General features: G+C 39.4%; 1 protein-coding gene across 1 annotated transcript in view; it reads left to right on the forward strand.

Annotated features, from left to right (window-relative positions):
* The window catches only part of sh3gl2a (SH3 domain containing GRB2 like 2a, endophilin A1), a 34,138-nt gene that overhangs the window by 12,321 nt on the left and 5,667 nt on the right, over nucleotides 1-16,150 (forward strand). Inside the window, exons 2-6 of the mRNA XM_035659423.1 lie at nucleotides 12,465-12,533; nucleotides 13,591-13,663; nucleotides 14,854-14,997; nucleotides 15,308-15,441; nucleotides 15,539-15,697. Coding sequence (XP_035515316.1) covers nucleotides 12,465-12,533; nucleotides 13,591-13,663; nucleotides 14,854-14,997; nucleotides 15,308-15,441; nucleotides 15,539-15,697 — 579 coding nt within the window. The remainder of the gene's footprint in view (nucleotides 1-12,464; nucleotides 12,534-13,590; nucleotides 13,664-14,853; nucleotides 14,998-15,307; nucleotides 15,442-15,538; nucleotides 15,698-16,150) is intronic.

Raw genomic sequence — 16,150 nt, forward strand, 5'->3', positions numbered from 1 at the left:
GCGTTATGATAATAATAATTTGTGTTTTTTATTGTTGAATGTTGCATTTTGTTACATTTTGTAAAAAACACAAACATGTAATGCAGGCACAGTATGTAGTATGATCTACTACCGCTACCAGTGTGTAACATTTAGGAGGATAATAGTCATGTGTATGTTTTCATTAGTGTATAAATCACCTGCAAATAAGAATCATTGTGTTTTTTGATCAAAGATTAAAAGGGAGCTAGTGAGGATTGTAATATCAATATCAGTGAGTTTCAAATCTTTTGTTATTAATTAATAGTCGTGTGTGTGTGTGTATATGAGAGAGCAATTTGTGTGAAAGGTCAAACACCTCCATGAGGAGGGAAAAAACAGCCGAGGGTCTTTCTGCAGGAGAGACAGATGGGCAGCGTCTTTCCTGCACCTCTCACCCTGGTTTCCCCAGGAGACTGAAATAATAGAAGACCAATTCCATTGATCCCCCAGACAAGGTGAAGAAAAGCAGCAGATTTATAAAATGGCGGACATGGTTCAACCACTGACTATTATTATTATTACAGTCTGTTCTCTTCTGGGATCCCTGTGTGTATAAAAGCTTTAATGTAGAGCGAACTATCTAGTGACTAGTGACACATAAAATTCCACTGGATCACTCTTAGTGTCTGTGTCTGTGTCTGTGTGTGTGTGTGTGTGTGTTGGTGTGTGTTGTGTGTGGTGTGTGTGTGTGTGTGTGTTGTGTGTGTGTGTGTGGTGTGTGTGTGTGTGTAAGATCATTATATTTATGCATTGGCAGTTCACCAGCTCTCAATAGCAATAACCCATCTCCAGAAATATCATTGTTCAGATTGGATATTATTCAAAATTGACAAGATATGAGAAGCACTTTAACATGAAACTGATAAAAATGACACTAATTTAAGCTGAGGCTGCTTTAATGTTAGTCCTGTATGACTAATAAACTGTCATTGGGATCCACAGTACAGAGGTATAGCTCGACGGGCAGCAGGACTATAATATATAATAAAGATAAATTGTGTGGTCATAATAACACACACACAGTGCAGGCAGTCTGAAACTGAGCTTTAATAACCATCATCAATACTGATTTTCAGTGCTCATTATCCTAGACAACACCATCGTTACACCCACACAGATTTAACTCACTGATGGGTAAACATTAAAATGATATTACTATGAACTTTCTGTATAAATATAACATGTTTCCCTTTTCAGTTACGTGCTGGAAAAAGTCAAGTCCTCTGCAGGCCTCAAAGCTCTGTCATTATGTCTTCCGAGAGACACACTTGCGTTTGAAATGGAAATTGCAGAGTGGCAATCAAGTACAGAGAAAGAGAGGAAAGTGCGTTGTTTACTGTATGTGGCTGTGTGTGCTTCTATAGTTGTGTGAGTGTTTAAGTGAATGGTGAGTCATATAATTTATCATTTATAAGAATCATTGTGTCAGGGTCATGTTCCTCTGTCTGTTGATGATGAATTAAAATGAGAGACTTTGGCTCCAACCAATGGTGATGATGAAAGATATCTTTAAATTTAATATGCTAATTGCTGATACTTTGTTCAAATAGGCGTTATCTCTTAATGGTTCCATTTCGATGCAAGAACATATCAAGTACCCAGTCCCTCTTTTGAGCTTTTTCTAGTAAAAGCCTCTGAAGCGGCTTTTTTACTAGAATTTTTTAATTTTTATTATCCTTTATTTTTTAAGCAGAAAATCAAATTCTGGTAACTGACTGCAGCACTTAAATCCTTCTTATATGTGTATTCCTGTTCTTGGGTGTCATTAAGAGACTGCAATTAACCTCATTTTATGAATATTGACAAATGGGTAGAGACAGGATGAAAAAAAAGTAGCAGCAGGTATATTTTTGGTTTCACTACGTCACAGACTTTTAATGGATTGCTAAAGTCTATGGAGTAGGATAAAAGCACAAGAGACCACACTTTTAACTGCTTTTGTCTGATTGATCTGGGAAAAGCCATGCACTCACTGACAGTTAAAGTCAGTAGATGGTTTTATTAATAGTTGATCCTGTATCCTGGAGTTGGTTCCACACCGGTCTCTGTCCGGTTGTTTAGTCCACATCAAGGTTGAATTGACAGCTTTCACCATCCGAATGAACCATACTAACCAAATCAGTCTATGTGTGACAGCACCCTCAGTGTTACTCACCAACGTAAGTAAAAAGGTTGGGAACCACTGCTCTAACACACTCTGTTTTGGAGGCGAACATGACGTTAAGATGGATGTCAAGAGAGAAAAGAAAACAAACAAAAAGGCAAATGAGGAGGAGACAAAAAGTTTAGTGTAAACAGGTGAGATTAACAAATGAGCAGAAAAGGCAGTGAGTGGCTAAAAAATGATTGCAAGAGGGAATTAAAAGAGAGAATTTGAACACATTGAGTCTTTCACACCTCATGGTTCCTGGGCAGAACTATAGGTGGTCTGGCAGGGGAAAGTGTGACTGTCCAGAAAATACTGAGCACTGATTATGTGCAGTTTATGATAGAAGCAGTTTTAGCAAAACAGCAGAGATATGGCAAATGGATGAATACTATTTTCTTTACTTTTACTTCTTAACTCCTGTTTTTACATACTACTTTCCACAAACGCCATACACACATCTGTCTAGCTGTCTTGCCATGAATTGTAAAAACAATAGTGCTAATGTAAAAAAATAACCCACAAATAATAAATGTGTCTTGACTTAAACAGTACATATACTGTAAACAGATCACAAATATTTGTCAGCTGCATTGCACACTCGGTCCAATCATGCGGCTCAGCAAAAGCTCGCCATCATTCAAGTCGTGTGTGCCGTTACTCATCCTCCATCTTTGTCTCATCACATATCCAAATGCTCATAAACTCTGGCACGCTTTCCTCTCACACACAGTACCAGCTGGTTTCCTCTCCCCTTCCTCCCTTTTCCTCCCCACGTTTTACCGAGCAGTACATGGATGGACTGGAGTGTGCACACATCTCCCCAGCTTCAAACTCATCCCTGCTGTTACATAAGAGCCATGCAAAGGCTTACAAATCAGATTATAATAGCCACAGGCCACACACTCAGAGAGGATAGAGGTCAGTGAAGCAACATGGCCAACCAGTGGACTGATGCTCGACAGAGGAAACGTTGGCACCCCTGTCCTGTCTGGGTGCTCGTCCAAACAGTCTGCCCTTGATGCCCTACCTGTCCTACAGGTATTGAATTGTCTGAACTGACCAGCGGGTTCAGGGTTCCGCTTTGGCTTCCTGTTAGACCGTTGTCATTACTTGTTTCTCTGTGGTTTTGTCAAACGTCACCAGGCGTACCGTTAAATTTTGTCCCCACTAATGCTCCCTCAGGCCTCGATGTTCTGCCGGATTACGATCATCCCAAAACAGCTGTAGTTGGAGCAGGAACCAGCAACCCCCCTATTGACTTTGAACACCAGGATTTAAGAATAACAAATGGATTTTCCATGATTCCACGAGAGCACAGGTCTATCCTCAGGACCACTACTTCAATTATAGGTTTTCCTATAAATAAAGTATTAATATCTGTTCACAGTTTGGTGGTTTTGGTGCTGCAGTAAGTCGAGATTTAACTGTGGCAGTGTAGATCCCAACAGTGGGGAATGCAGTCAGACTATTGTTGTTGAGTCACAGTCCAGCAGTGAATATATTCTGCGCTGTGTTTGAGTACGGCAAGGCCTTGAGGGTATTTGGAGGTGAGAAGAGAGAAAAGCGTAAAGTAAAGAAAGTGATAAAGACAGAACTGGAAATAAGGGAAGAACACAAGAGAAGCATTCTGAAAAATGGAGGCAAAAAGCAGACGAGGGAAACATCTTCTGGGCATTGTTATGTAATTGTTTTTGACTTTTCAAAATTTTGGTAGTTCACTGTCATATTCCCAAATGACCTCCCTATTTCTCTACCTCTGTCCTCATTCGACTTTCTTTTCTTCTCTTACAACACACTGAAAGTAGAGAGTGAAAGAGATAAAATGGGGGAAATAAACCAGTTGTACCTTGGTACAGATTAAATGAGAGGGAGAAATGTAATGCGTATATCTCTTTTCCCCCACAAGATGCTTCCACTTAGATATTTTCCCTCAAAGGGGTAAAAAGAAAAAAGTGCAGCTAGGGAGCAGGTAGATGGAGGTGGATGTGGAGGGGAGGGGTGTTTTAATGCTGTCAGGAAGAGTCAGATCCTCCTGTTATTGTCCAGCAGCAGGGGCTGTCCTTCTAATAGCCTCACTAATCACTCCTGTCATTTTTAATCTCCCTCTTCCACCCTGGGCGTATTTAAAGCAGGGGCCTCTGTGTGCCCAGCCAGGATTAGACTAGTGAGCAGGAGAGGAGGGAGGAGGGGTGGGAGGCAGGGGGGAGGAGAGTAGCAGCAGCAGCAGCAGGCAGCACACTCCTTGTGCGCCTCACATTGGGCGCCATGTGACTGATGCTAATGCTAACGGTATGGTTGTGAATGGTGTGTTTCAGGTGCACGGCAGTAAAGAGATTGTTGTACATTATTACAGTATCATTAAAGTGTGTATGTGTCTAAGTAGGTGCATTCATACATCAACATATAGAACCATATTAAATTTGCACTTGAGGCAATTATTGTTTTTTTCCTGTTTTGATACCCAGTATCTCTTTCTTCTCTCTCTTTTTATAAAAAGCATTATACTCACTATCAATGTGACTAATTGTCTAACAATTGGTCAGTAAATCTAAACTGTTAGATGGATTGTCATGAAATTTGGTACAAACATTCATGTCTCCATCAGGATGAATTCTAATAACGTTGGTAAAAATGTAACATTTGCTCTAGCGCCACCATCAGGTAAAATTTGCCAACACACTTGAACTAAGATAGATGATTCTTTACATCAGCATGTTAGCATTGTCAGTGTGAATATCTTAGCATGCTGATCAGTTCAGAACATCTCTGTGCCTCATTTTTTAGATTTCTAGTCTTGTTTTTTTTTAACCACATGAATAAAATGCATTTTAAAACACAAAGGCAACAAAAGGTGAAAATAACAAAACAAGGAGTGATGTCCCTGCATGACTTAAGTTAACAAACATAGTTCTTGTGTTGGGGAATTCATTGTGGGATTATTTTTCAGGAAGTCAATAAACGAACCCCACATCTTTTCAAAGTGCTTGGGTTTTTTCCTTTATTACAAATGTAACTTTTCCCACCAACAATAAGCTTGACAGTCCTTTTAATCACTCAGGCAGAGACATGAGAGATGGTTTTACACAGTAATTGTATATTCAGAATGCTAATAATCTTACTAATCAAATATATTTTTCCTTTTAGACCTTAATGGTCCAGTGTGTAACATTTAGAGGATCTATTAGCAGAGATGGAATATATAATATTCATAGGTATGTTTTCATTAGTGTATAATCACCTGAAAAATTGTTGTGTTTTTGTTACCACAGAATGAACCTTTTAAATCTACCGAGGAAGCAGGTCCACTATGTTTCTACAGTAGCCCAAAATGGACAAACAAAACACTGGCTCTAGATACAGCCTTTCACATTTTTCACAAGTTCCACGGCAACCGTAGTTTCTCCTACTGCTTAAAGGCCAGCGGTATCAGGTGAGCTGCAATCTGCAATTTCACTGCTAGATGCTACTAAGTCTTACACACTGGTCCTTTAAGTGAAATGTTCTAGGAAATACATGAATCATTATGTTTTGGCTGGCTCAAGAGTTGAAAGAGAGAGCTAAACAAGGGACCTGCCTACAGAGGTTCAGCCCACAAACAATCTGTGGACAGCAAACACCCAAATAAAACAAGATGTGTTAACTGTTAAAACCGCTTGTTAAAGTTAAGAAGGAATGGACAGAAAAATGCAAGAATATTAAGCTTTCTGCTTTCTTCTGAAGAGTCTCTTCTTTTGTGAGGATGGATTCACTAATCCACAAATGTTTGTCAAATCAAATGTATGTATGATTTACAAAAGCACAAAAACAGGTGTAGAAACATGAAAACAAATAAGCCGACATCATAACCTCCAGCTTGTGTGTGCATGTGCTGATAAAATGTAGTAAATTGATTGCTCCTCATTCTGCAGTGAGAAGCATAATCTAATCCTGGACTTCCGTTTAAAAGCAACAACAGAGCTTTATGTGTCTCAGGTTTGTTCCATCCTCAGCCCTTTAATAGTATTAACTCAGGGTGTCTTACACAGGTGTAAAGCTCTGCTGTTTAAACTCTCATGTTGGGTTTGCCAGGAGTGTTTCCATTAATCTGTGCGGGCAAGTCTCTTCATGGAAATTAAAATACTGTCGGCCTGCAGGTGAATTGTCTCTGCTGATTAAATATAGCAGAGCAGGATCCAATACTTGGTAATGATTTGTTATTTTAGGCACAGTGGGAGAAATTAAAACATCTATTAGTGTTGGATGAATTCTCCCCTTTGCAGACATCCGACTTTAGACAAATCTCATGCGGTTTTACTGTACAGTTTGTACAGTCTGTACTGTATTTGAATATTTTTGCTTACTAGGGTCCCTAAAACTTATTCGAATTGCATAAATTGGGAATGACTGGAAAAAAAGACACATACTTCATGCCACCCCTGTATAAGTCAGTTCCCTTCCGTTGGCACCTCCTGTCAGAAAAGTCTGGAAACTCCCCTGGATTAGCATAAAGACTGAAAACAGGGGCTATTCTTGATTGCAGGTTCTATCCAAGGATAACAATATACACTTACCACACCCCTTTTACACTTTTTGTGTTCTTGTGCAGATTAAACAGACGAGATATAACCTGTGTATTAGCAAACTGTAGAGGTGCTGGATTTTGTTACCACAGGACAGAGCCAGTCAAGCTTTTTTCAGTCTTTATGCTAAGCTAGGCAGCTCATGGAAGCTTAATATTTGTCACATCAGAGTATCAATCTTCTCATCTAACTCTCGGGCAAATAAGGGCATTTTCATAAGGTTGAAGTTTAAACTAGAGAACTAATATTTTATGAAATGATGACTGATGTGAAATAGATTCATCTGTCTCTTTCTGACGTCGTTCCTCTCACTTTAGCACTTATCTCGCTCCACTTATTAATATCTATATTTTAGATTTAAATTACAATTTGAGTTAATATAAACAAATTAGACTGTTAGAGCTCAGTTGTCTCATGGTCATCATTTAGTTTTATACATTTGTCTGTACAGATCATTTACTTTTGACCTAATTGTAGATAATATGTGGTGTTTAGTTCAGTCTTTATTGTCCTGCAAGGGCCACGTGTCTTGCAGAATGGGACAGACACATCTATATGAAGACAATAAGCTGGTCCTATTGGTTGGGACCAGTTTGGACTTGTTTAAAATACTTTTCAGCGGAGTAAAATCCATGACTTAAGAGGTTTTGGCGTTTGGCAAGTGCAGATGCCTCTCAGCGGTAAATAACACTGTATGTTGACCTGTTACATCAGGCTGGTTTTCGGCTTTTCTACACCTTGTGTGTCTCCTGAGGCTATGTGAACACTAAAACATTCACTGTGAGTGCGTGTCAGGACACTCTGCTGTCTGACCCGCGTGATGATGCAAGAGATTTTGGGGCGAGGAGGGGAGGGAGGACGCCCAGCAGCCTTTGGCAAGATCTCGTGGCTATTTTCCTCTCCACATTTAGCATCTTTAATCTGGTCTGATTTGGTTTACATGGCTGCCAGTTGGAGAGAAAAATGCAAGTGAGGAGGAAAGCCTTATGTGAACTAGACCTCAAGGTTTTCTGTGTGTAGTTGTATTTTATAGTTATTCTTGCTTTGTTTCTCTGCTGAACAATCAGCAACCCACTTTGGGCCAGACTGAAATATCTTTTCTTTATCTTTATCTCAATTGTACTTTGTGTTAGTAAGAATTATTAGTGACTAATATTAGCATGCTAACACGCTAACCTAGGGTGGTGAACATGGTAAACTAACACCTGCTAAACATCAGCATATTAAGATTGTCATTGTAAGCATGTTAGCATGCTGATGTTAGTATTTAGCTCACTGCTGTGCCTCAGTACAACCTCCCAGAGCTGCCAGCATGGCTGCAGATTCTTGTTTACTTTTTTGTTTCATCCTGTCCCTCAGAGGTTTATGATTACACTTGATTGAATATGATATTGTTTTATACTAGCGAGGATTTTGTTTGTCCCGTTGGCTTCACTCCTCTCTGCACATACCCATTTAGCGTTCCCCTCCTGGCAAAAAAATGTGTTTTGCTTATTGTTACGTCACTTGGATGATTGAGATTGAGAGTTTGATACTAGAGGGTTGTTTTCACATTCATCTGCTAATAGTGTCTCTGTGATCACATTAAATCTGAGTTTAAGACGTGGACGAGCACAGTTTTGTGACATCACAACTTGTTTGGGAGCCAGTCGTAGTTTATTTGCAGCTTACACAAATGTGATGTGAAAACTAGACCTAGAAACTTGAATGGAGAATGGACTCTTCAGGGAATTAGGAGACATCTTGTGTTTAGCAGTACACCTTTGAAATGACTACTATTTGCATATTAATAGATTCTGGATTGAGGGAGGAAGTAAATATATTTTAAAGAATTCATTTAGTTATTTGAACTTTGTTCAGGCACAAATTAATATGCAAAGCAAAGCATATTTTATCTCTCTGGAGGGGATATTTAAATTAAATCATATTAAAGTAGCCTAGAATACAATGGCTCCAACATATTAGGAATAACCCCAAGCTCTGCAGTGAAACCTTATCCCTGCATTGCCTCTTTGTCTAGAGTCATCACGCATCAGCTCTGCATCTACTAGTGTGCATCAGCACTGACAGTCTTCTACGACTATGAGTGCATGAGCTTATATGTGACGTCGCAGCTTGTGACGTCAGAGGTTACATATCATCTACGCCGGACAGCTAATTCCGCATTCTACTTATCCCTGTAAGGTTCACTTCCCACTGCTGCCACTGCTGCTCAGTTCACCTTGTCGTGTCCTTTCCATGCAGGGAGGATGAGGGAGAGGAGTGGGAGGGCTAAGAGAGAGAGAGAGCGATGGGTGGAGAAAGAAAAGGGTGAGGATGGTTGTGTCCCCATAATCTGTCCCTCACTCAAGATAAAAGTTACGTGTGAAAGCACATTGCTGGTTCCCCAGGAGGTTTTAGATCGCTGGCTTCTTGGGCACTAGGGGAGATTGGTAGCTTGGGTCATATTAGCTTGGTGTGTAGTAAGTCACTGCGAGGAGAGGATCAATCATTAGTCCTATGGTTATTGGCTGTGACAAGCTATATAGTCCTTTAGTGTCTCTGAGTGTGTGTGTGTGTGTGTGTGTATGTGAGTCCTGGCATGCATCTCCCTTCCATAACTGCACTCAATTGCTGTCTCTTCAGCTTGCAGCCATCAAAGCACAACACCAACTCTGTCTTTGCTTTCCACTTTGCAAGTGTCTGGGGATTGAACATGCGTTGACAGCAGCCATGGGCAGCAGTGTGCACAGCAGCACTGTTCCACTTACTCAAAACAGCCACCAACAGCTCATTTTTATTCATTCAATTGCTCTTTCCCTGCAAAGCTATACGCACATCCCCACAGGCACTGCTTGATAGAGTTGTTTTTCATCCATTTAGCCTAAGAAATAACTGTCTTCTGCTCTCTTACTGCCGAGCCTCTGTCTGTCTCCCAGCCAAAGAAGTCATAGTGACACACAGACTCGGACACACAAATAAGATTTGGTTGAATTTAGAGCTCTTTCTGCATCACCTCAGGTCTCCTCCAGTTCCTATACTGTTATAGTGCTTAAATTGGGCCAGTTCCCACCTATTCTGAGTACCAGTTTGACAATTATTACCACCTCCACATACTATTTATTTTTTATTATCTAATGAATGTATTAAAAAAGTATTCATGGTGTAATTATTGTAAGAGTGTGGGCAAATTAGGCCTGTTTTGTGCTCAAACAAGCTATGAGAAGTGACATAAATGCGCAGCTGTGTGAGGTCCAATATGTCTAAGGCTAATAGCTTAGTTCTGCTAATGCCTCCAATTTCCTCTATCCATAAATGGTCTGTACAGCTTCCAAGTATTAAAGGATAACAAAAATAATTGTTAGTTGCAGCCCTGATTAGTTATTTATACCCTCAAATTTATCATTCTTCAACACAATTTTGCATATATTGCCTTCAAATCCTGGATGTGCATGTAACAGTATGCAGGCTGTTGATTTAGTATCAGCAGTAATGTAAAGCTTTCTATATCAGTTCATGGCTAAGTGCAAGGTTATAAACACAAAACTAAGTAACCAACTCTCCCCCTTGAATGTATAAATTTATTTTAAAAACCATTTATTCTGTTATATAAATCTTAGTCATCTTGAAGCTGTTTTGGTACCCGAGTCTGTTCTACCTGGTGTGGAACATTCATCATCATCTTGGGTCAGAATATCAGAATCTTTCTGTAGAGAAAGAATAATTGGCAATATCCTCGAACAGCACCAAAATAGTGACTGTGTTATTACGTCCAACCGTTATGCACTTCTAGATATGATTAGAAAAAAAGAGCTCCAAAAGAAATTCTCCCTTTGATGTTATCCATGTCCTTTTTAACAAGAAGTACATGTATCTCAGCTCAGATGACTCATTAAAGCCTGTCTGGTCTGGTTAAAGCATATGTGCTTCCAGTTTTTATACAGTTTTATATCTGTTTTACATCTTTTTTTGTACATTCACATTATGTATACATGTGAACCCAGGTACTGATTACTGTGCTCATTTTGGTGTAAAATAGCACAGTATGTGATTATACAGCTTGGATGAACACCAGAAGTGTCACTATGTACATCGCTCGTGGTGTCACAGCTGTGGCTCACAAGCACTCAACACATAGTTGCCCATGTCCGACACTACACTTACTATTTTACAGCTGTACATTTTACACAAACACCTCCATCTTAACGATTCGGTTTATCATTGTCCACCAAATGAGGTTAGTTTCCCCTAAGTTACAGATCCTGTGACGTAGACTCCATACCTGATAAGCAAGGCACGGGCACATGTCTCCATGGCAACCAGCTCAAGGGGGATTTGAAGACATTGTAATGATGTGTAGGTGAAACTAATGACAGGAAGTGTGTGTGTGTGTGTTTTGCATTGCTGTCAGTATATTGAGCTGATTCACAAGTGGGATCAGAAAAGACTTTGCTAAGATGACTCATAGAGCACCAATCCTCAGAAAGTCTCACGCTGCATAAACTACTGTCACAGGCTTAGTCTTATAAACCGTCCCTGCTCTGTCTGTCACAGATCACCACTCTATGCCTTACCCCTGGAAAGATATGTCTCACTTTCCCTCGCTTAGTCTACTTCCGTATTTCAGGATTTTTAGGAGAAATTCTTTCATTGCAAGAAGTGCGTGCATGTGTGATTTTTCTGTATTTTACTAGAGGACAGACTTCATCCACTGACCGTAGCTTTTGCAGTTTCTTTGGTCACGCATTGTGACGTTCCCTGAAAGCCTTTTTTCCTGCCTCAGTCCATCCTCTAAGGGCCGTGTCTGGCCTCGTTGCGTCAGATTGCTGCTCCCTCAAGCCATCTGGTTACATCACAAACTGGAGCTTGATGGTGGCAGAGCTGGAAATATTATCAGCAGACAGAGACTGAGAGAGAGACACAGAGTGAGGGGACAGGAGCCCAGAGGAGTTACTTCTCTTTTTATGTCTGTGCACATGGATCTGTGCCATGTCTGAAGCTATAAGAGTGTTTAGCTTGTTGCTGCCCACACTTTATCTTTTCCCCTTTCTCTCGCTCTCTCTTTCGATAGCAGACTGCCTTTTGTATAAAGTCTAGACTAGAGTTATTTCGTGTATGTGCATAAAAATGTGTATGTACAAATATCCTTACTTACAATATGTTGTGTGTATGTGTGTATAAATATACACAGCAAGGGGTCAAAAGTAGATATTGCTTAAGGTTAAGGGGTCTCTAGCTAAAAGCATTGGGGACAATTGCTGAAGAAAGTATGTTCTGAAGACACAGGTCAGCGATTAATAACACAATAATGCAGTTTTATTCCATTACAGATAATTAACACACTCCTGATGTTGTTATCCGTGGGTGCAGGTGTTGGTGTTACGAGGTTCACATCGCAGTACAATCAAGCTGATATTTGTTGTTTGACATGATCTTAATTGGAACAGGGAGGTTGTGACTATGTCATGTTCACCTCAATCATCACCTAACATGTAATTTACTATAGAACAGCATCTGACTATTTATTTTACATCTCATAAAGGAGCCAGGCTTCTGTTTTAAATACATACATAACATACTGATGTTGCTTTTGACAATCAGTATGACAAAATGACAAATCTTCTGAGTGATAGAAATTGATTGACCTGTCTGGAATTAGCAGCATTTTTTCATATTGGGAACCAGTGCACCATCATAGCATCAAGCTGATAAAAGCTTCAACCCTAACATGTTTTTTTGTTGTTTTTGTTTTGCAGAAAGTGAGCGAGAAAGTTGGAGGTGCAGAAGGAACGAAGCTCGATGTGGACTTCACTGAGATGGAAAAGGCAAGACTATACTCCTTCTATTGTCCCCATTATGACCTTGTAGAGAATTAAAGGCTCATTATTAGTTCACCATAAGATTATCAAAATGTCAATAACAGACTTGTGAAGATGCATTGTTAATATAACAGCAGCCAGAAACAGTACATATTCACCAGTGTTGTTCTGCATTATTAAACTCATTCTGAGACGGTATTTCTCAATTTTAGTGGATCTAAAACATTTCTTAACATTTTGTTTACAGAAACACTTGCTGGTTATTATGTGGTAAACATGGCTCCTTGAAAAATTGTTAGAGGCACCAAATATTTGGTCAAAAAGAACAATTAATGTCTCATCAAGTTAAATGTAAACTGGAAAGTTGCAAACTTCCGGTTAAAGGTTAGAGAAGTGGGCTTGTTAGTGAAACCCCAGCTGCTCCTGTGAAGCTTCTCAGACTGTGGTTGTACTGGCCAGCTTCCAGCTATGAATGTGTGTAACTGTGTGTTTGCTCAGGGATTGCCTTGTAGCAAATATTTCCCAATAAATAAAGGTAAAACAAGAAGTTGGATGAAAATGACAACTTGCCTTTATCTTAAAACCTGTTTTTTTCTCTACTTTATGAAATAAAAGCATCTTAGTATTCTTGCACATCTGGCTGAGAGCTAGAAACTAAGATTTCATCCATGGTAATACCTTTATATCATATATTGTGTGTATATGTGCGCATGTTGTATACGCTCACACGTGTGTAGATGCCTAAAAATATCAGTGCCCTGAATAACATAATGTATGTTTTTCCATATGTGAGCAACAATACATATGAGTGTATTATACTCTGCACGTCTCTTTCTCACAGATGTTCTGCAGAACAAAGCATCCTGTTTTTTTTTCTCTTGTCAGATGACAAGTTCATAGATCCATAAATTGTTTTTATTGCTGTAATATTTCTCTTATCCTCTCCCACCGTCTTTTAACCATTACCTATTTTTGTTACTATCGACATGTTTTCTTAATGGTTATTTCTGGACCTTCTGTTTCTGTCTCCTTCCACGTGTCTTTTCTATGTTGTGGTTTACAGAAGATGGACACCACCGCTCGGGCGGTGCTGGACATCATGACCAAGACTACTGAGTATCTGCAGCCAAACCCAGGTGACATAAAGCAGCTGTGCATGATGATTATATTATTATTATACTGTACACGCATTCATACACATACATACCATATCATATCACATCATATATGATTAACAATGCAATAACAAATGTTTACAGCCACATTCAACCAATATACTGTACTAGTATTGATTTAAGCACATAGATGTAATGAGTTCCCTTTTTTATTGTCCTGTATATTTACATTTAGTTATTACTTTAAACTATATATTAAGCTTTGGGGAAAACTACACAGCAAAGACCCCGTATTTAAGGAGTAATCGGACTGTTTAGACCATCATCTGATAACTAAATTAATCACAAGATGAGATGTTGATGTTTCAGGACCTGTCAGATTGAGCTCAGTGGGTGTAACTGACTAATCGATAACATCGTGCTTTCGCTTTGCTGTAATTAAACACAGCAGCACATTGTGATGTCAGGGAGAAACTAAAATAGAAATGTCTTTTCAGTCACAGACAGGGGAAGATGTAAGGGGGAAAACACCAGGCTGGATTACTTTAATAATAACCAGCTGGACTTGTGTCACTAGTTCTGTGTTTTGAAGCTAGCTACTTTAGCCGGTAGTTAAAGCAACCTGTCCATCAGGAGACTCAGTAGATCACAGAGAGTTGAAGATTAGCAGCCAGAGGACATCAGAGAAAAAAACAGGAAATATTTTCTCCATATATATGATCCAGTTTCACCAAAATCAATGAATTAAGTTATAAAGTGCGTTTGTACAGTAATCAGTGAGGCCCAGCCATAGATGTATGTAGCACATTGCCCTCAGAAACACTCTGCTCTGGCAGCGTCATGAGCAAGAAAGTGTTTGATTGGACACAAAATGGGTTTATACCTCCGAGTGCTGGATGAGTCATCAACAACTTTTCATTGTTTTTCAGAAAATGGCAAACTCTAAAATAGCATCAAGAATACCTAAAAATACAAAATACAAAAAGAAGTTGGGCTTCCAAACCTTTAATTGTGCAACTAAATATTTTATATCAAATAATATTAGCTTATCCCATTACTGTGGTATCTGTTTAAAAAGAATGAAACTCACAGAAGAAATCATCTGTAAACAACAATCAAGCATTTTGAGTCAGTTTGGCGTCTCCAGCATTGTCTTCTAAATAACATTTAATCCAGCGGTGTTTGGTTTCATTTGTGCTTTGCCTTCACAGCCACCAGAGCCAAGATGAGCATGATGAACTCCATGTCACGTATGCGGGGACAGGAGAAGGGACCGGGCTACACACAGACCGAGACCATCCTGGGAGAGTCCATGCAGAGGTTTGGCAGGGAGCTCGGAGAGGAGTCTAACTTCGGTGAGCTGCTGTGGATTCTCACAGAAAGAGAAGCACAAGCCCTTTTTTTTTAATACTTCAGAGAACAAAGTGGCATTATTCTATGCCTCAAGGTCGCAATAACAGTGTTATGAAAAATGCATGCAGACACGATGCCTGAAGTTTGTTTTGTTATTTAGTTCACAAGTGAAGGCATTCAAATGCTGTTTAAAGAGAAATACCTGTCTTCAAACTCTAATGAGATAGTGTTACGGGAGATGAACCTTTTTCTACACTATACACTGACTGCTGTATGTTGTTCATGAGTCTAAATGTGTCTTTATTTTTTCAGGCCTTGCTCTGATTGATGCTGGGGAGGCCATGCGTGAGCTTGGTGAGGTTAAGGATGCCCTGGACATGGAGGTCAAGCAAAACTTCATCGATCCACTGCAGAACCTGCATGAAAAAGATCTGAAGGAGATCCAGGTACGAGTGCAGAACTTTGATGCACCAAAAAAATAAATAAAAACATCTACGAGTCATCTTTTGGTCAAGGATTCAGATTTCTGGTCTTTTTTTGCAGCATCACCTGAAGAAAATGGAGGGTCGCCGTCTGGACTTTGATTATAAGAAGAAACGTCAGGCCAAAGTGACAGAGGACGAGCTTAAACAAGCATTAGAGAAATTCGACGACTCCAAGGAGATTGCTGAGCTGAGCATGTTCAACCTCTTGGAGAGTGATGTAAGGATCATTTTACTTGACTTTGACTAAGCCTGATCAATTAACAGTACTGTCATGCAGTTTTTACTTATCCTGTGGCCTACTGCCTATATATATATATATATATTCTACAATCGAAACAAATCTTAAAATACTACATTAAATCACCACAATGTGTGTTGTTTTTTTTCAAGAAAAACAATTGATCAAGTGATTGTTGGTCTTATGTTCACCAGATGGACTGAAACATGACTACATTAAGTGCTAATGTTTCTTTGTCTATTGAATGTGGCAGTTTATTTGCATAATGACTTTATAAAGCGAAATACTAGCCTCAGGTATATATGGTGATGTGTGTTAGCTAAACAATCTCACCACAGGATCCATCAGTATCTGTTCTGGACCTTTCTATGTCACAGTCTTCCTCAGCAGAGGAAGCTTGTCCAATTGTAGATGTTCAAATTGTGATTTCAA

This window comes from Morone saxatilis, unplaced genomic scaffold (assembly GCF_004916995.1).
Source record: "Morone saxatilis isolate NCDOM2014 unplaced genomic scaffold, NCSU_SB_2.0 Contig17, whole genome shotgun sequence".
Classification (NCBI taxonomy): domain Eukaryota; kingdom Metazoa; phylum Chordata; class Actinopteri; family Moronidae; genus Morone; species Morone saxatilis.